The sequence below is a fragment of the Eleginops maclovinus genome, chromosome 11 (genome assembly GCF_036324505.1).
Source record: "Eleginops maclovinus isolate JMC-PN-2008 ecotype Puerto Natales chromosome 11, JC_Emac_rtc_rv5, whole genome shotgun sequence".
Taxonomy (NCBI): Eukaryota; Metazoa; Chordata; class Actinopteri; order Perciformes; family Eleginopidae; genus Eleginops; species Eleginops maclovinus.
Window position 1 is genome coordinate 25,193,405 of NC_086359.1, and position 20,556 is coordinate 25,213,960.

The 20,556-nt window shown below is 41.0% G+C and overlaps 1 protein-coding gene across 22 annotated transcripts in view; it reads right to left on the reverse strand.

Moving 5' to 3' along the window:
• The window catches only part of dlg2 (discs, large homolog 2 (Drosophila)), a 186,728-nt gene that overhangs the window by 141,079 nt on the left and 25,093 nt on the right, over window positions 1-20,556 (reverse strand). For 16 of the 22 annotated variants that reach the window (XR_010166744.1, XR_010166743.1, XM_063894817.1 and 13 more), the window contains exons 3-4: window positions 14,223-14,374; window positions 4,611-4,679 (exon numbers count right to left, since the gene is read on the reverse strand). Coding sequence is in view for 20 of the 22 variants with exons in the window: in XM_063894817.1 (XP_063750887.1) it covers window positions 4,611-4,679; window positions 14,223-14,374 (221 nt within the window). In the remaining 2 variants the exon portion in view is untranslated. Of the gene's footprint in view, window positions 1-1,404; window positions 1,695-3,460; window positions 3,558-4,610; window positions 4,680-14,222; window positions 14,375-20,556 lie in introns of those variants that run through there. The other 6 variants (XM_063894829.1, XM_063894828.1, XM_063894831.1 and 3 more) reach the window with 4 other exon arrangements.

Genomic DNA, 20,556 nt, shown 5'->3' on the forward strand with positions numbered 1-20,556 from the left:
AGTCTCCTTACACACCGGGGACACATAGTTATGTATAAAAGACAGCAAAAAGTGCATTTTGCATAATTGGGGACCTTTAAAGGACTTAAAATAATGACCATTGCTTTTATAAAAACACAATCTTGAGTTGAGTTAACAAGACTGGAAGGTGAATTAACGTGACGATTGCATGGCTTTTGTAGTTGCTACACTTGCAGAAATTCGCAATAAAGAAAGTGTAATCCTAAAAGCTTCTGCCCTGCACTGCCAGTGTTCTGTGCTACCTGCACACATGTCAATGCATGCATTAGGTGCAAAACTGGTTGCTTCGTAAACAAGGCTCTTTGCAAACAATCAAATTATTAGTGTCTTCAACGATTTTTTAAGAGGTGATCACTTTAACAGCTCATGAAAAATCAGGTAATTTTATGAAGAAAAAAAACAAAATGTATCTTTTCCCAAATCCAGGATTTTCCTTCCTTTCTTTTCTCTTTTTCTTGCATTAACTATGTTTGGCACTCGAACTGATTATGATTATGGCACTGTAGAGAAATTTCCAACAACACACAATTCCTTTACTTCAACCCAACAATACTGTTACTTCCTCTGGTGCTGTTACACATCACATTTGGGTGACACATATTTCACCAGATACCTACATGAGGTACTGTCATTAACAACGTACTAAGATTAAAACATTCACAGTCTAACAGCCAATTTAACTACCTTACCTAAATCAGAGAGTTACAATATGTAAATCCATAACTCACAAACAAATTACGTTCTGATTTCCATATTAGTTATGAGCAGAAAGATAGTATCCTATATCTTGTTGCCTTGAGTGAAGCATTGCTGTGAGGTTGAGCGTTCTCCTCTCTAGTGATGAAGTCATCTACAGTGAAGCTGAGGGATAACAGTTCAAAAGGGATCTTTTTCTCAAACAAAGTATTGCTCTTTCTAAGCTTGCATAAGGATTAGTGTTTGCTAATAACGCAATCATTTCTTTCTTCCAATTTCTGCCTGGTTGACGATCAATAGAGATGTGCAGCAGACCAAAGAGCTGACTGACAGAAGTTCAACCCAACTTCTGCTGCATTGTTTTAAACAGATAGCCAGGCTTTTCAGTCTGCCGACTCACACACATACTTGGAGAAAAACTGTGAATAATTCTCTCACACGTTTACAATCCTTTATTCAGCTTTTGGCTGTAAAGCTCAAAGAAACAAGGTGATTAAGACAAGCAGGAGCGTGAGGGAACACAAAGTGTGTGTGCATGTGCAAACAATCAAATATAAGCAAGAGGTAGACCGAGCTTCAGTGCATGCTTCATTCTCCCACAGTGCTCATTCTCTCAGTCTCAGGTCGTGCCTCCCTTTCATACCCTCTCTGGTCCAGTGAATTATTTAATCAGGCTGGTTCTCTTACCTTAGTGGTAACAATGCAAAGACAATCCATGCTGGCCAGACAAAAAAAGGAGCTCTCAACCAATGCCTAAATTCATCCCCGCTAACATCACCACTGGAGGGAGGGAAGCACGAAGATGGAGAAAGAGATTCTCGTGTAAGGAAGCGAGGGGAAAAGATAAAAAAGGTAGGTGTTGCTGAAGAAAAAAGATGAGGGGGAGGAGATGAGGGCGAGAACACACACGCACAAGCTTGGGCGCGCACATGCACAAGCTCAGGCGCGCACACACACAAACACACACACACACAAACAAGCTGGCGAGGGGGAGATGCCACAGCGGACAGACGTTACTGCATGTGGGCCCCTTGTAAGGATTGGGATGCCTCCTCCACAGCAGTGAAGGCAATCAGGATTCCTAACGCCATCACAGAGCTGAACGTGCGTCATCATCCAAAGCATATACCCACACACACACACACACACACACACACACACACACACACACACACACACACACACTTAACGCTTGGCAGCTGGACGTGCAACTCCTACAACAACCCAACAATCCCTCTGCCTCTCATTAATCCTCTGTCTCTTGTTTTCAGTTCATCCTCTCGTCCACTCTTCCTCTCCTGTCTCTGGACTGAGCGACTACGCAGCGTTACAGGAGGGAAAAGAGCGAGGGAAGAGAGTGAAGGAAGAGAGCGTCAGAGATTGCCATGTGTTGCTGGCTGTTAGCTGCTGCTGTTAGCTGCTGGAGCGTAAAACCGCACTGGCTTTAATTTCTTCCGCAGAGCAGTAGCAGCTCTGCTCTCCACTGACGCTGTGCAACACCTTTTATTGTGTTTACACGCCATTATAACCCTTTATAACCGCTTGCATACTAGTTTAGTTGGGAAGTTAAACCAATCATAATTCCTCTCTTAAATGTATTTTACATTAAGTTTCTCTCCAAAATATACAATTTATAAATGACATTTGATCAATCACGATAAAAAGATCACTTTGTTTGCCCAATAACATTTTTTACTGAATAGACCTTGAATGCACCATAACATTTGTCAATAGAAACTCCGTTCACAAGCCAATATGGCTAACAGCTAATATTAGCTCTCCTGCTGTCAATTAGCGGGGTACTGTAGAATAAACTGTCTCGGGATCTGGAATGTCCTGGGACAGCACTAACTCTCTGACTCTCTGAAGGGAATGATAGTGCTTAATAAAAACTAAACTGTACAATTTCATCTACATTAGTTCATAGAACACTGCATTATTATCATTAAGGCCAAAACGATTGTCATAATTATTTCCATGAAGATCAAATTTATATATTGATTGGACAAGGACCGAAAGACAAAATATGTATACATTATGTATTCCTACTAATGTACCATATTAAACAAATTATAAATACAATTTCTACCCAAACGTTTTACCCAAAATGATATCAACAGATCACTGCTTTCACCTCATCATGTGCTACATTCATGCTAACGGAACAACTTTGCATCAAAACAAAAAGCAAAATCAGCATCTTACTCCTGCTGCTCTCACATTACAGCCCGCCTGCAGTGCAGCGTGCAGCAGACAACACAGCAGGTTCTTTTAACTATCATCCATCAGCCCGATTAAACACAAAAAAGCCTAGAGCAGACATACCGTTGGCGTTATATCAGACGATATTTAATATTTTTAACAATCACTGATTTAATTTGCAATAATACACTAATACAATACAAATGTATGGTAAATCTGCACTTTCCCCTCTGGACTTCATGGGACTGCAGTTATGCTGTGCCTTAAAATGGTGCATTAAATGCAGCTTGCCTTTTAAGATCATATACTTTCATTTATATTAAACTTTTCTTAAGTGCTGAAGAAAATAAAGACGATATTACAGCATTAGATGTTCTAAAACCTCAAGCTCAGTCTCTTAGTGCTGTATATTAAGAGTCAATAACAATTAAGATCCCAACTCCCAGATATAATCAGTCACTCGATATTCAAAGCTTTTCTTCTGGAGACTTTAATCTACCTCCGGACTGCAGCACATCCCAACCCAGCCTTCCCTTTGTACCTGTTGGCTGGAGTCATCCTGGTGAAGAGGTATGCTGCAGAATTTCACCTTGATTACCGCTTTCATTTGTGGACTGCACACTTCCCCTGATGTGCACTTGTTCTTCCTGAACACTTCCAGCAGCTCAGACTCTCCTGACACAGCAACAGCTAATCTTTCAGGTGATGCGGCTCAGGCAGCTTCTTCTTATTGCATTAGAGAGAAGGCATGCTTTAACCTCCCTTGTTAGGACTGTCACTAATATGTACCGACGAGGTGTGATCAATTTGTCTGTGCATGAACAACATTGCTAAGACTGGTTTACTTACCCTGCTATACTCGTTGACCTTGACAATGGGCTATACCTGTTCTAAATACAGACACTTCCTGACATGGTGACTAAAAATCTTCAGATCTGTCCTTAGATTCCCTAGATAAAAAAAGTAAAGGGTCTGACTCAAGATTGATCACTGATAATATGGTGTCCATGTCTAAAAGTCTGCCTGGCAGGTACAGTAAAACTTCTGCACTGGTTCCGTTTTATTTTATGTCGTTTTATTCATTTTTCTTTTTTTACAGATATATTTCACACACCGTTGGAGAAAACATAAGATTAAAAATATATTATATTTCAATTAGCAACTGTAAGCACTTCACTGAAATCACTACTTTGGATACAGGTTTTAACACTGGTATACACTCTGTAAATATAAAGTGTTTCTTGTAGTTGAGCTTCAGACCCTCAGTGTACACCGTACTGCCCTGTTGTTTCCCAACCAGAAACACAGAAGCACAGTGTAGAAAATATATTCATTAACTAAGATTTTTTTTAATCAGAAAACCTATTATGTTTAGAAGAAACGTATTTATTTATTAAAAGAAATAAGATCTGTAGGTCCTCATCACTTCATTTCCTCTGCTTATCTCTTCTAAGGCTGTGACTGCTCTCACACATGCATCACACTACAGCGACATGCTCAGAGCGGTGATTAATGACAGAAAATGTGCTAACAGAAGGACATGGACCAAAATGGAATCATATTACAAAGACTGAACTGATGACTTGGGGTAATGTTATGTTCAATATTAATAAAATATTCTACAAAGCTAATGCAAAAAACACACATTGAGTATACTCAAAAGGACTGCATGGGTTCCAATGGAGGCTCACCTCAGAGGTGTGAGTGCTGATCTCCCCCCTCTTATTCCCGCTGGGCTCTGAACTGCTCTGCTCCTTCTGCTGGGTCAAACACAGCGAGCATAACTTACCAGCACACACAACTCTTACACCCCAGAACAACCAGCAGATCATATCAACAGAGAGACAGGTATCATGGGATGCAGTGTAAACAGGCCTAATCTGCAATGCTGTTTGAGTATAACACATGTCATATTTGGAGTTTAAATGGAACCAGAAAATGTTGATGTTAAACCAAAGAATAAAATGGCATTTGCCATTTAATTCAAAGGGAAACCAGGCTTCAGTTGTGGGGTTATGCAAGATTTGGCACCGAGAGAGAGATGGAGTCATCATTGGCTGCTTGCTCTGTCTGCTTCTTGGTAAGTCTTTAATTAGAAGCTTGGATAGAGTAAGCCTATATGTGCCCGTGGCCACCAAAAATAAATCTCTAGCACACTAAGACCTACTACGAAGCACACGCAGGGTTGCTTTATCCCTCCTTCCGTTTATAGGAGCAAGCCCTTCTGATTTAGAAAATAACTTTTTCTTTATTGTATTACATTAACCGACAATAAATATATATTAAGATACAAAACTGGGCCCTATACACTAGAATGAAATAATAACACTAATACTATAGAATTGTTTTTATTTAAACGTAGTGCTGATTTAACAGTACAACTAAACTCAACAGCAGAATATTGTCTGTTAATTATAATAATAATAATAGATGTTTTTTATATGGTTTAAATGGTTCTTTTAAGACAACTTTTTATTTGCTGGTTAAAATGTTCATATAAACCAACATATTTGAAATGTACAACATGTACAACATAACACGAAATGTCAGGAAACGTATTGTTTTTGCATAGATTATTATTTTTCTGCTGGCGTTTTGCTTATGTGAGGCATTCACATGCGCAGAAAGTTGAATAAAATTCCAGAGATGTCAGGAATGGCGAAAATTACGAGTGCCTGGAGTGAATGGGTTCACATTTGCCAACGTGCTCTTTAGCACCACCTACAAAAATGCATTGTCTTGAAAGAATACTTCAATCGTCACTCCTGTTGACGTGAAACTTGGCACACATTCGGATGAATGAGCTCTCAAATGTCAATAGAATCCCTAAGCTCCGCCTTCTTAGATTGTGAGCTAATTAGCATAATGTGAAAAACACCAAAACTATTTACAAATATTTCATAATACAGGGGTATTCAAGAAAACTATGAGAAGGTCCAGTTCAAATACATTTCCTCAAGCAGAGGTCCGGAACATCATATGTCTATTTGCAGTATGACGATATCGGAATAAATTGTGTTAAAAAAAATAATAATACAGGTTAAAATCATTTCAAAGAAGTGTATTAGCACTGAAACACAGGATAACCTTGTGAGGCTGCAGTTTAAATAAAAAATAACTAAATTATATATATATGTATTCAAAAATAAAGAAAGTGCTTAAGAAAAAATAGCAGCTTCAGTTTCCTTTTGATTGAACAATCTCAATATTTCTCCTCAACAAAACATTCTCAAAACATGTTAACTATTTTATGTATTCAAAAACAAAGAAAGTGCTTAAGAAAAAATAGCAGCTTCAGTTTCCTTTTGATTGAACAATCTCAATATTTCTCCTCAACAAAACATTCTCAAAACACCTTAACTATTTCTCTTACAGATTTCTCTCACATCTGTCTTCCCCCCTATCATTTCCCCTGCTCAGTGTGAGAATTGAGCTTTGGCTTGCCCTGCCAACATTTTAAATCTGGGCTTGAAGGAGGTCAAGGCCATTCTCATGCACATGTGCAGATGCTCATTGGTGAGCGTGGAACGATATTTTGTTTTTATTATGTTCATTGTAGAGAACGCTGCCTCACAGCTGTATGTGGAGCCGAACATGGTCAAGATAAACAGGGCCACTTTTTTCAGATCTGGGAAAGCTGTCTCAGAAACCATCTGGAGCCAGAAGGTGGTACATTCAGTTCTTGCAAACTGCTCTTTCAGGGCCACGTCTGCCTGGAGGTCAATCATTTGCATCTGGAGAGGCCCAGAGTTTGCCCACTTGAAGTGATGTGCGACATCATTTGAGAATGCTCTGACATCAGTGATGAGAAATGGATTCTGTATGAAGAGGGTGAGCTCCTCTCCAATGCTGAAGCTATCAAAGCGTTTGCTGAAGTTTTCAATCAACTTGTCAACAAAGTCAACAAAAGAGGAGACATCTCTATGGCCCTGCACCTGTTCTTTCACTTTTGGGAAGTGTGTGTAGTCTCCTTGCAGATCTTCTTTGAACAGCTGAAGTTTTCGTTGAAATGAGCGGACAGCTGTCATCAGATCACAAATGGAATTGTTCTTTCCCTGCAGCTGCAAATTAAGCCCATTCAGGTGTGACATGATATCAGCCAAAAAAGCTATGATATCCACGTTTTTCTCGTCATTTAGAAAGACAGAAAAGTTTGCTGCTTTCTGACTTTCCAGTTGTTCCAAGAAAGCTGTTACTTCACGTCTAATTGACCAAAATCGCTCTAGCACCCTGCCTTTGCTGAGCCATCTCACATTGTTGTGGAGCAAAAGATCATCAGAGTTTGCATTAACCTCTTTGAGAAATTCCCTGAGCATGCGATGCTGACAAGAAGAAGATGCCCTGAGAAAGTTTATGATTTTCATCATTGTCTTCATCAACTCAGCATACTCATCTGACAGGGCGGAGCAAAGGACAGCCTTATGAATAATGCAGTGGTAAGAGATGAGGTCAGCGTTGTCTTGTTTCAACCTTGCCACAGCTCCCTTTTCTCTCCCTATCATGGCAGGGGCTCCATCAGTGGTTATTGATATGACTTGTTTTGGCTCTATTTCTCGCTTTGATAGCATTTCCTTAATGGCCAGGTAGATGTCTTCTCCTTTGGTAGTGGTCTGCAGGGGAGTCAGGCCTAAGAGGTCTTCACAGAACTCATTTTTCTCCCTGTTTAAGAATCTTATGTAAACTAACAGCTGAGCATTGTCTACACACGGTGCCTTAGAAATAGCATCTTCCAGCTGGGACAGTGTATCTTGAGCTAGTATCTCACTTGACAACACTTGCATCTGTAAAGGGCTTTTTGTGTTTTCCTAAAACCCAAGCAACACGGAGGGAACATTCATTTGCACGCTGTTGTGCGCTGAAAGCACGGCTTAATACCCTGGTGGACTGATCATATTGGGCAGTGAGACTTCGAATTTTCTGCGCCCGGAGTTCGGACTTAGGTGGGTATGATTGGTCAAATGCTTTGTGCCTAGTCTCATAGTGACGCTTGACATTGGCACTTTTAATAAGTGCCACGGTTTCGGAGCATATGAGGCACACTGGTTTCGTGTTCGCAGGCGGAAGAATGAACATGTATGCATCAGTCCATTCCGTGTTGAACGCTCTATTTTCGGCGTTTACTTTTCTCTTTTTTGAAAGCGCCATAGTGTTTGCACCTCTTCTGACTATAACTCACGCCCTGTATTCCTGTATCATCTCCCTGCGTTTCTCGCTTCAATCGCTTTTCGCTTGCCTTTCACCTTCTCTTCCTTATCACACTGCGTGTATGTCTGTGCCTGGCTGACTGGCTACAAACCTCGGCTTCGGTTTGCTCATACAACTCGCGCTGAGTTCAAGCTGGCGATTTGATTGGCTAGTTGAACCATGTGGTTAGTATGACTCGCACGCGATTGGTTTGTAGCTTCCAATCCTTGCTCAGTGTAGTGCTGGTAAAATCACTGTTGTGTCAGATAGGGGGGAAAGTAACGCTCCGGTTTAAAATGAATTCTCCTGTCAAAATTAAAAATATTTTAACAATTTATTCCGGGTCCGGATGGGATTGCATTTGGGTCCGTATCCGGACCGCGGTCCGTTGGTTGCGGACCACTGTCATAATAAATAAACAGCATGGGAGAGGGTTGCATGTGTGTCTTAGTCTAAATGTGCTCACAACTCAGCAACAATTTATCTACCCATCATAAATGTTGCTGGATAAGTTCAGTTCGTCTTGAAGAATAGGCCTACCTAAGCGTTTTCATCCTGGACCATATGGGGCACCAAAAACACCGTTCATTTTTTTAAAAGAACAACAGATGGACAGAATTTTATGAAACATGATACACATGAGATTTCAAGTATCATAATGACTAACGAATGTGGGTGTGGCCTATGATGTTGGCTCAATTTGCAATTACCTAAATTTAGCTACAAACACGAAACTTGCCACACATGTACAGAATATCATACATTTTTGTTAAAATAGCTCGGTAGCGCTCCCTATTGTTTGGTATATAGTTTCAGCGATATTCACGGAATTCGGCAGACGCACCTCTAAGTCATTGCAGACATATTTCAAGTGTGCTATCATTAGCCCTGCCCACCCGGAAATATCTGAATTTTTCCTACGTTTTTAGCAAACCTTTACGAACTCCTCGGGAATTGATTGGAAAAATTCCAATTCAGAATGGGTTAAGCGCGTATCCAATTATAAGTTAAATAGTGAAGGAATAAACTTAACCGGCACAGCCGTAGGCTTCGGGAGAACAAACCATTTCAAGTCAAACTACTCAAAGCTACTTGCATATACTGTAGTTTCTCCCCCATTCACCAAATTTGGTATACACATTGCTCTTACATAGTGAAGATTTACATGTCAATCTATTCACAGTTAGATTGTGTTTTTAGGGAACTCTTTTCCAAGAGAGTTGATTGAAAAATTCCAATTTTGGATGGGTCTAGCACCTATCTGATGTGATGCTAAATAGCGAAGGAATAGTCGATAGTTCAAAAGGGGAGGTCAAAGGCTAACGGAGAACAACCCATTTTTGACGATTTACATGTGTTAACTAGACATTATATGATCTGCTCCAAACGTTACTTATTAGACAAAAGTCCTGGCCTGAGGCCATTTGGGCTTCATTAATATAAAAACATGTTACGAGCTACAATACAGATTATCAGGAAGGACTAAGACTGCTTTTTCCCGCAAAAGTGGCTGTGGGGCAAAGTGAGTCAACTTAACCCGCCATGAGGCACTGAGGTTGAGTTAAGTCTCAGTCGTATCAATGGTATTTTAAAGGTCCCATATTATGCTTTTTGGGGTTTTCCCTTTCCTGTAGTGTGTTATTTATGTTTGTGTGCATGTGATAGGTCTGCAAAAGCTAAAATCCTAAAGTTCAGGCCAGAGGGATATTCTCTCCCATATCCCTCCCCCCTGCCTGAAACGCCTCGATTGGATTCCTTTCGTTACTTCCTGGTTCAGTTCTGCATCACACGGACCTCACTGTGATATAGACTGAATTCTAGCTAATAGCAGTGCGATCCGCTCCGTAAAGCCGCTCCGAGCAGAGAAGTCATGGCGAGGAGAAGCTGCCACTTTCGCTGCAAACCAAAACTTTCTTTGTTTGCCATACCTAAGGAAGGAGATGTGAAGAACAAGTGGCTTGCATTCAGGCTTTTAGGTAGGTAGGCGTCTGGGCGTCCTCTGGCCCTGTACTAAAAGTAATAAGAAATTGGACGCCCTACTTTTAGGCAAGACGCCCTAAAGACGCCCTGATTTTTTTCCTCCGCTGTTTTCCCCGGTAACTTCGCTGATGTGATAAAAATTCACCGATTCAAGCCGAAATCGCGCAAAATCGCGCTAAGCTCACATCTCGCGAGTGACTCGCGGCGAGTCGCGAGACTCGCATTGCATTGTTCGATTTTCCGTGACGCGCCGTGGATGGGCGCTGTATTAGTGGAATATCTGACATCTCTTTAACCTTTTTCGCGGGAAGAAAGTGCAGGTAAGCTTGAAACTTTTAACAATCTTTACAAACATGACAGAAAGCCTGATAACTATAGGAGTATTTCTGAGTTTTTCTGGCTTCTTTGGTGGCAATAATTGTCGATGAACCGGGGGAAAAACAACAACAAAAACGTCAGGACGATGTGACCGGCGAGAACTGTAGTGGGGAGGGGGGCGCATGAGGAGATCAAAATTTGTATGGTTCCTTTGAATAATAGGGAGACTTTACTTTTAAAAGATCGATAAATGGATGTTGTTTGTGGAGAACAGTGTACTTAATTCCCACTGTTGACATATTTACAGTTGATAATGTCCTTTATAATATTGTATTGATTTGATTTGATATGAAGGCTAAATGAAAATTCTTTCTTCAAGTTGCTGTGAAAGATGAGGAAAAGAGGAAGAGCACAGACAATGAAATCCAGCTTCTTCCAGCAGAGTAGTCATGTAAGAATCTTTGTCTTGTGTGAATGTTCAAAGGTGTGAAAGGTCAGAAAACCATCACAAACACATAGCTAATACAGCTGTATGCTAAGTGTCTTGCATAAATATATGATATATGATATAGTTTAACAAAATTGAATAAATAGACATACAAGATGTATGTGACAATTAAGTTGTACCTTTTAGCTTCAGTTACACTCACTGTTCTTTGTATTAACTCATGAAACATATTATATTGTATATCAATCAGTGTAATTATAATATTACCAAAAAATGATCTGGTCTTCCCCACCCCCCGACACACACACATACCTCCTCCCAGCCTCAGCACAAAAATAATGTTGTAACAAAGACAAAAACGTGGCTGTATTCCACAAAATTTGCACCTCAAAATGCAGGAAATAGTGTTTCAGAGAGGTATGAATTTCCCAAAAATTCGGGGGGGTGCCCCCGGGCCCCCCTACAATACTCACGCCTGTGGCACTCACGCGTTGCTAGGCCATTGAAAAAAAATTGGACGCCCTGTAAAAAAATCCAAGCTAAAAGCCTGCTTGCATTTATTTTTACCACTATTCCCCCGGAGCCAAAACCCAAATTATGGTTGTGTTCTCGACATTTCACTGAATTGTGGAGCTGTTGTGGGAATGAGCCACAAGCACACTGCTTGCCTCGGCAAAGTTGCAAGCTAGCGCTATCAACGCTACGCTACCAAGCTTTTGGGCCAGGTATATATTTAACTGGCAGCCCAGAACCAACTCCCGATTGGCCCAGCCGGCCGTGGCCAAATTTCTACACTAGTACAGACCATGAACACAACACTCCGTGTTGCCTAGAAACCACCTAGCACATTAAAGTGCATCTAGTAGCGGTGGTCCTATGATAGCAACTCTAAAACATGTCTCTCTCAACTCGGTTTAACCCTGTCTGGACTGACAAATATTTGTTTATTCAGGCGTCAAATCCAAACGCCAAGCAGATGTGTTTAATTTGCAATCAGTGTGTTGCGGTACTTAAAGATTACAATGTCCGGAGGCACCACAATGAGAAACACCCGACTTTCCGAACAAACTTCCCCAGCAACAATCTGTTCTGTCTGCTGCCGTCTGGCAGACGGTACCGCAGCATCCGGACCAAGACCACCAGACTCAGAGACAGTTTTATACCACAGGCTATAAGACTACTGAACTCCTGAGCTGTGTGAATGTCTACTCACATCTGTTTATAGTACACACACACACACACACATATATATATATATATATATATTATACACATCGGCCATACATATCTGTTTATAGTACACATATCTATATATTGTACATATCTGCCATATACATCTGTTATACGTAATATATGCATCTGTCCATACCTCCTCATTCCACAGAGTAAAGTATTTAAATACTTTCAATGTATTCCACATATGTATATATTTCACATCCTTAAATCTTTATTGTTAATATTGTAAATATTCTTCTCTCTTTTTGCACTATTTTATTTATCTTATTTGCACCATGTATGTTGAGTTGTTGGAGGAGCATGGGACATAAGATTTTCATGGCCAACATATACGCTGTATCTGCTGTGCATATGACCAATAAAACCTTGAAACCTTGAAACCTAGAAACCTATGGGGAGATCGATCAACATGCCCCCCCTCTTCAGAGCTTGTTCATTAGGAAGCTGGATGCAGAGGGAACGTAGCTGAAGTTCTGGAACAGCTAATCAGCACAACCTCCAGTTGAGATGATTACGCTTCTTGGCACTTTATAATGATCCTACAGTGGATTCGCTTTTTCAAAACGAGTGAAAATGGCCAAATTCTGCCCAATTAGCCATTTTCCCTCCCCGGTGTCATGTGATTCGTTAGTGTTACAAGGTCTCAGGTGTGTATGGGGAGTGGTCTGTTGAATTTGGTGTTATCGCCCTCACACTCTCTCACACTGGTCACTGGAAGTTCAACATGGCACCTCATGGCAAAGAACTCTCTGAGGATCTGAAAAGAATTGTTGCTCTACATAAAGATGGCCTAGGCTATAAGAAGATCGCCAACACCCTGAACCTGAGCTGCAGCACGGTGGCCAAGACCATACAGCGGTTTAACAGCACAGGTTCCACTCAGAACAGTTTGTTTGGTTTGATTTAGTTTTATTTGCTACTTTTCCTTTTGATGATTTTGCCTGCTTGAGTTTTGTTGTTACAGCTTTTTGTTAAATAAAGCTCGCTTTTCATTAAACCCCAATACCTGCCTCCCCTTGTTTCACTGCATTTGGGTCCTGTTACCATAACCGTGATACATATATTAATATCTAATTTATGGAATGTTGTTAGGATTTTTTGACGGTTCTCTTTGACTGTCCCCTGATATATCACTGATGTATTTTTAAGCAAGCAGCTTTCATAGATAGATAGCAATCTGGGGTAGCAGTTCTCTGTTTCTGTCTTCAGGTGGTGCAGTCTGATGACACAGCCTGGCTCCTTCTGGGTTAAAGCATTTAAGTTAAAGTAAAAATGTTTCCCCAAAAAGCTTTGAGGTGTATTAACTCGTCGGATTTACAGTGTATTGATCAGATCCAAGTAGAAGTCATGTCATGCTGTCACCGTTTATGTCACTGATTTCTCAGCAATGCCACCATGAATAGCAGCCACAACCACAACATTGGCGGACTGCGGTGGATTGAACTAAAGAGTGTCTTTTCCAACTTCATACTCTTCTCTAGAGTGACGTGGTTAACTGGTGGTCACCATGGTTCAGCAGCATTTGCAGAAGCTGGAGTGGTACGCTGCTGGCTCCACCGGCCTTTAGCCAACCTTTAGCGCTAGCTGCCGCTGGAAAGAAGTGATTCACTGCCTGACCATTGAGCCATCCGCTGATGCATATTTCCCTCATAAGTGAATATCTTTTTTATTTGAATGATTAAGTTTTGCAATACAGCATGTTGAATTAAGTGTATCCTACATAACTCCAGGTGACAGAACATTAACGGGGTATAGGCAACGTATGGCATTTTAACTTTACAACATATATGCTTTGAATGAGTATTTATTTGTTGCTTTCGTTAAGGCAGAAGCTGTTTTCTATCACTATGATCTTACTTGTGATAGTCTGACATGACAACAACTGTAGCCTCTGTATTGATTAATCCTGATAGCCATTATAGAAAGCTCAGTCACTATGCAATATCAACACTACTGATTCTGTCTCTCTCGCCCAAATCTCCGACATTACTCCTTACGTATGCGGTTTTCGGTCCCAGCCCAGCAAATGGTTGGTTCCAAACAGGAAACACTTTTGGGACCAAGAGTCTGCGCTACTGCAGTGAATATGCAAAAAACTGGTATTGGAAGCGCTCTAGTGGAAGAGCTAGAGACTCACCTCCTCCACTGGACAGACAGAGTGTGCAGGCTCGGAGTTCTGTATGGACACGCTCCTCTCCCACTTGTCGGCCATGTGGTTGACCTCCTCCAGCTTTTGCTCACAGCTCTTCTGTGTGTTTAGCAGTGTAACTTCATAAAACTCCTGGATATCTGTGGAGATAAATACCTAATATGAGTTAACTCATCAATGAAATAATTGTATTTGATGTTGATAGCAGTTAAACCAGAGTCAATGTCACAACAAGTGTACAAACATACAGATGATGTTACATTATGCATGTACATGTGCATACCATATCTAAGTTTGCTTGTGAAAGCACGCAAGGCTTCATTTACATATATAAATGCGAAAATTGTAAAAATATTTATATAGTTTTAAATCCGTGGCTATCAAGAACTTGAGAAAAGCTTACAGCAGAAACCAACCATAACTTTGATGAGAGATCCAACACGGCTTCAAGTCTCTTGTGCACAGTCAGCAGACGGGGTTCATACGCATTCTCACTTTTCAGCTGAAGAAACCCACCCCCCCCCCTTTTTCTCACATTGTATTTGCTTTATTATTCAGATGCTTCACTACTGCTACCAGACCAACCCTACATGAATACAAGTTATTCTGCTGCATTTAATTACTCTCATTCATCACAGGAACAATCATACATCTGTTGAACAGCATCGGTGTTGAGCAGGAGGGATGTTTGCCTACCTCTGCCTCATGGATTGGATTGTAGTTTCACAGCTTGATAAAAGTGATTTTGTGGACAATATATGATGTTATGAGGTGATTTCAGATGGTGAGGATGACTTTAATGCATCAACAGTAATGCTTACACAGAACATGCAGCGATTTAAGTAAGCAAGTCTCTAAATGGCTCATAATGTTATTATGTACTCAGAAAGACATTGCTACTTTATCACAAAGTGTTCTTACTGCATTCACAGTTATGTATACCTAGACCAGGGGTTGGCAACACGCGGCTCCCTTGAGCTTCGACAAAAACAAGATGGAAAAAAAATACAATTATTTGTAGGACTATTTATATTTTGTTGCATAGTTGAAAATGTTTCGTATCTTGATTTTGAGGTGATACTGAGAGACAGATAAAAATAAACACGGTTTTAATTAGGTCAACTAAAATATGTGTCTATGGGGCCCTACACATGAGCGTTTTTTTCATTTTTTCTCCAGTGACCATCTAAACTTTTTTGTATTTTAAAAGTTATATTAAGATATTGTCCAAATGACAACAGTGTTTCTCTAGAAAATCATACAGTTGAAATGTACTTAAATGAACTCCCCCTCCATATTTTCCACACACGGAAGTAAAGACATCTCTCGGCTGTGATTAGTTGTTCCTCGTCACATGACAAGCGGTGCACCTTGCTCCGTTCCAAAAGCTGAACTATTTTCACACCCTGAAAAACGGAGGAATAAACCAACGAGGAAGACAGCTAATGGTCTTCTGTCATAATTCAATCCAAACTGGCCCGTTACTGTTTTTAGAGTGCAGCATGTTTTATTTATTTCAAAGTGGGCCCATTTTAATAGTTTAATATGTTTTTTTTTTTCAAATGTGCAGAGGACTCCCCCAAGTGCTGTTTTTAATTTATTTTAAAGTAGGCCTACAAGTGCCATTGTATTTTTTTAATTGTCTTTATAAGAGTCCTGTGTTAATTATTAGAGGTAAAAATACCAATAACATGTAATAGTTATTCTTTCTATAATGTTCTAATTAATAAATGAAACAAACTGTAGTGTTTGTGTAGTATAACAATATATACTACTTAACAAGCTATCAAATATGTTTTGGTGGAAGAGCGAAATGGCTCTTTTGGTCCAAAAGGTAGCAGACCCCTGACCTAGACGAACCCTGACAGAAACTAACACCACAACCAGTGTCCCCACACAAAGGTAACATTACAACTTTAGATTCTTTAGTGTATTTAGTATTGATTTCTTATTGTAACAGCACAAACCTAGCTGTAGTTAGAATGCTGTGGTATATTCAGTATTAATTCAATGCTCAGTGTTGACAATCGGGGTTGCATGTTTCTAAATGAAGTGCAACAACTAAAGACTGATTTGCATAAGCAAGGTATTCCATTACATTAACCTTTCTATTCAAATTTTAAAAGGAATGCATCTCAGCACATCTTATCTAAACCCCAAAATGTTATTGTAACTCTTAACCATCAAACAGAATTACTAGCAAAAGTCCTTGTCACTTAAAACAGCTTCATTTGAAATCGTGGAGAAAGTGATTTTATATACTGTATATACAGCTCCGGAGAAAATTAAGAGGCCACTCCAAATTGTTCTTAATTTCTTTATCTCTAAATGTATGGCAGCCATTCCAGTGTTGAATTTCAACGGAGCAATTGTCAGTAGTTTAGAGAATACAGTAAATTAATGAAAAAATTATTTAACTCAAAGACATACCTATGAATAATAAAACACGAGAAAATGATAAAGTCTCTTAATTTTTTCCATGGCTGTTTATTTATATATATATATATATATAATATATACAGTGGGGCAAAAAAGTATTTAGTCAGCCACCAATTGTGCAAGTTCTCCCATTTAAAAAGATGAGAGATGCCTGTAATTTTCATCATAGGTACACTTCAACTATGAGAGACAGAATGGGGGAAACAATTCAGGAAATCACATTGTAGGATTTTGAATGAATTAATTGGTAAATTCCTCTGTAAAATAAGTATTTGGTCACCTACAAACAAGCAAGATTTCTGGCTCTCACAGACCTGTAACTTCTTCTTTAAGAGGCTCCTCTGTCCTCCACTCGTTACCTGTATTAATGGCACCTTTTTGAACTCGTTATCAGTATAAAAGACACCTGTCCACAACCTCAAACAGTCATACTCCAAACTCCACTATGGCCAAGACCAAAGAGCTGTCAAAGGAGACCAGAGACTAAATTGTAGACCTGCACCAGGCTGGGAAAACTGAATCTGCAATAGGTAAGCAGCTTGGTGTGAAGAAATCAACTGTGGGAGCAATTATTAGAAAATGGAAGACATACAAGACCACTGCTAATCTCCCTCCATCTGGGGCTCCACACAAGATCTCACCCCGTGGGGTCAAAATGATCACAAGAACGGTGAGCAAAAATCCCAGAACCACACGGGGGGACCTAGTGAATGACCTGCAGAGAGCTGGGACCAAAGTAACAGAGGCTACCATCAGTAACACACTACGCCGCCAGGGACTTAAATCCTGCAGTTCCAGACGTGTCCCCCTGCTTAAGCCAGTACATGTCCAGGCCCGTCTGAAGTTTGCTAGAGGGCATTTGGATGATCCAGAAGAGGATTGGGAGAATGTCATATGGTCAGATGAAACCAAAATAGAACTTTTTGGTAAAAACTCAACTCGTCGTGTTTGGAGGAGAAAGAATGCAGAGTTGCATCCAAAGAACACCATACCTACTGTGAAGCATGAGGGTGGAAACATCATGCTTTGGGGCTGTTTTTCTGCAAAGGGACCAGGATGACTGATCCGTGTAAAGGAAAGAATGAATGGGGCCATGTATCGTGAGATTTTGAGTGAAAACCTGCTTCCATCAGCAAGGGCACTGAAGATGAAGCGTGGCTGGGTCTTTCAGCATGACAATGATCCCAAACACACCGCCAGGGCAACGAAGGAGTGGCTTCGTAAGAAGCATTTCAAGGTCCTGGAGTGGTCTAGTCAGCCTCCAGATCTCAACCCCATAGAAAATCTTTGGAGGGAGTTGAAAGTCCGTGTTGCCCAGCGACAGCCCCAAAACATCAGTGCTTTAGAGGAGATCTGCATGGAGGAATGGGCCAAAATACCAGCAACAGTGTGTGAAAACCTTGTGAAGACTTACAGAAAACGTTTGACCTCTGTCATTGCCAACAAAGGGTATATAACAAAGTATTGAGATGAACTTTTGTTATTGACCAAATACTTATTTTCCACAATAATTTGAAAATTAATTCTTTAAAAATCCTACAATGTGATTTTCTGGATTTTTTTTTCTCATTCTGTCTCTCATAGTTGAGGTATACCTATGATAAAAATTACAGGCCTCTCTCATCTTTTTAAATGGGAGAACTTGCACAATTGGTGGCTGACTAAATACTTTTTTGCCCCACTGTACATATATAGATATACATATGTATATCTATATATGTACATATTGATACTCCAGTCATACATGAACAGAGTTATTGCAAACAAATTAAAAGAAATGAAGAAAGTCATACAACAGGATAACATGTGCTTGCTAAAAAAAAATCAAAAACATGTAATAATACTTTAACAGTGGAAGTATCTGTTAAGCCTTGGCATTAACTGTTAATCCTAAGGCTTCATCAGAAAAACAATGACACAATTCCAATCTGGTGAGTATTTTTGGCAGCGGGGCCACATGTGATGTGATGGCATGAATTCTACACTTCAGCTATACTGCAATACTGACCAGTTGCGGAGCATGTTTTTTATATTTGTGTATCAAACAGCAGTCACAACATACGGTTAAAAATGATATAGTAAAACTGGCATTGAATTTATAAAATTATTATTTAAGATGATTAATACTAAGGTGTAATGAAAACACATTGAGGGTAACAAGAAGGCTAAGACAACCAAAACATAGGCTGCAGTGAGATATGGGACACACAGTATGGGAAGTTTATCATGAAGCTAGTTCTTCTATCTGTTGTCACAATAACAAGCTAGGCATGTTAGTCGGCTTTATTTGATGTACTAGTTTGTAACAATTAAACCCCTCATACAAATATAGTATGTATGCGTAATCTGGCTAATACATAATAACATCCGAACCACAACCATCTGTTTTATTTGTATAGGGAAAGCTCAGAACCAAAATTGCTGCATAACTAAAAGTGTGATAGCATATAGCTAATATTGTATTGTATATATGAGTAGAGGGAGAAGGACGCGTGGAGTTACATACTAAACACACCGCCTCTACCTCTCACTCATTGATGCTGCAATAATACTATTGCGTGTTGAATAACTAATAAACCTCAGAAGGATTGTATAATAGAATATAGTAGGTGGAAGCTTCATGACTACGCTAACAAGATGGCGACGGTGACGTCATAGGATGACACGCCCCGACGACGTCAGCCAATAGAAGAGTCCGGAAAACCCCATGTGACAAGCGGCCAACAGGATCCAGCCCCCCGCTACCAACTAATGAGAGGACGAAACCGGAGCTCGTCTTATTTTGAAATTGTTTATTTTTATGACCGGAAAGGGATGGTAGCACAAAAAATGTTTGTATTGTAAAATCAATCTCTTTCTACTCGGACCGCCAGACAGTAACTACTCATGAGCTCCCCTCATTTGTGGCCTGTGGAAGCGTGTTCCGAGCTATTGAGCCACAGCTGTGAAACTTTTGTAAAACCTACTGCTGCATCCTTTTATTAAATAGTCATTTTAAAACTTATATGAGGAGCTTCACTTCGTTTCTTTTAAATCTACCCCTGAACTTCGAATAAAAGAACAATTCTAACAGTTCCTAATTTAAGTTGCCCGTTGCGCAATAAAGATCTCATTTTGTTTACACCTTACCAAGCACTCCTTCCATCATTCTGAACCCCGGTGTGAGCCCGATAGCTCACAGTGGCGCCTGAACAGGGACTTGATGGAAGGCCAGAACCCACAGAGCCCGCTGGGGCAAGCTCTCCAGAGCCTCGCGGCCCTGCAGGAGAGCACCAGCAATCTCCAGCGGCAGCAGAGCGAGGCTCTCCTGGAGTTAGCGACGACCCAGTGCGACAATCTTGCTCTCCTGCGGGAGATGCTTCAGCATCCGGCCACCCGGGAGGTCGATCCCGGGACCGACCCCACCCGGGACCGACCCCACCCGGGACCGACCCCACCCGGCCGCGGGCGATCGGCCTCCAAAAGATGACAGCAGACTACGACCCAGAGGCTTACCTGGATATCTTCGAGGGCACTGCGGCGGCGTGTGGGTGGCCGGAGGAGGAGTGGGCCTTGCGGCGGCTGCCCCTGCTCTCCGGGGGGGCACAGTTGGTGGCACACAGCCTGCCAGTGTCCTCTCGCTACGTATACGGCAAGCTAAAGAGGACCATCATGGACCGGATGGGCAGTACGCCAGAGGGGCATCGCGGCCGGTTCCGAGCCCTCCTCTTCGAGGACGCCGGCCGCCCTTTCTCCTACGCACAGCAGCTCCGTGATGCGCGCTGCTCAGACCGGAAGAACATGCCGCGGAGGACGTCATCGGGCAGGTGGCGCTGGCCTGCCATCCTCTACCGAGAACTGGATCCAGTACCACCGCCCCGCCAGCCTGGAAGCAGCCGTTGTC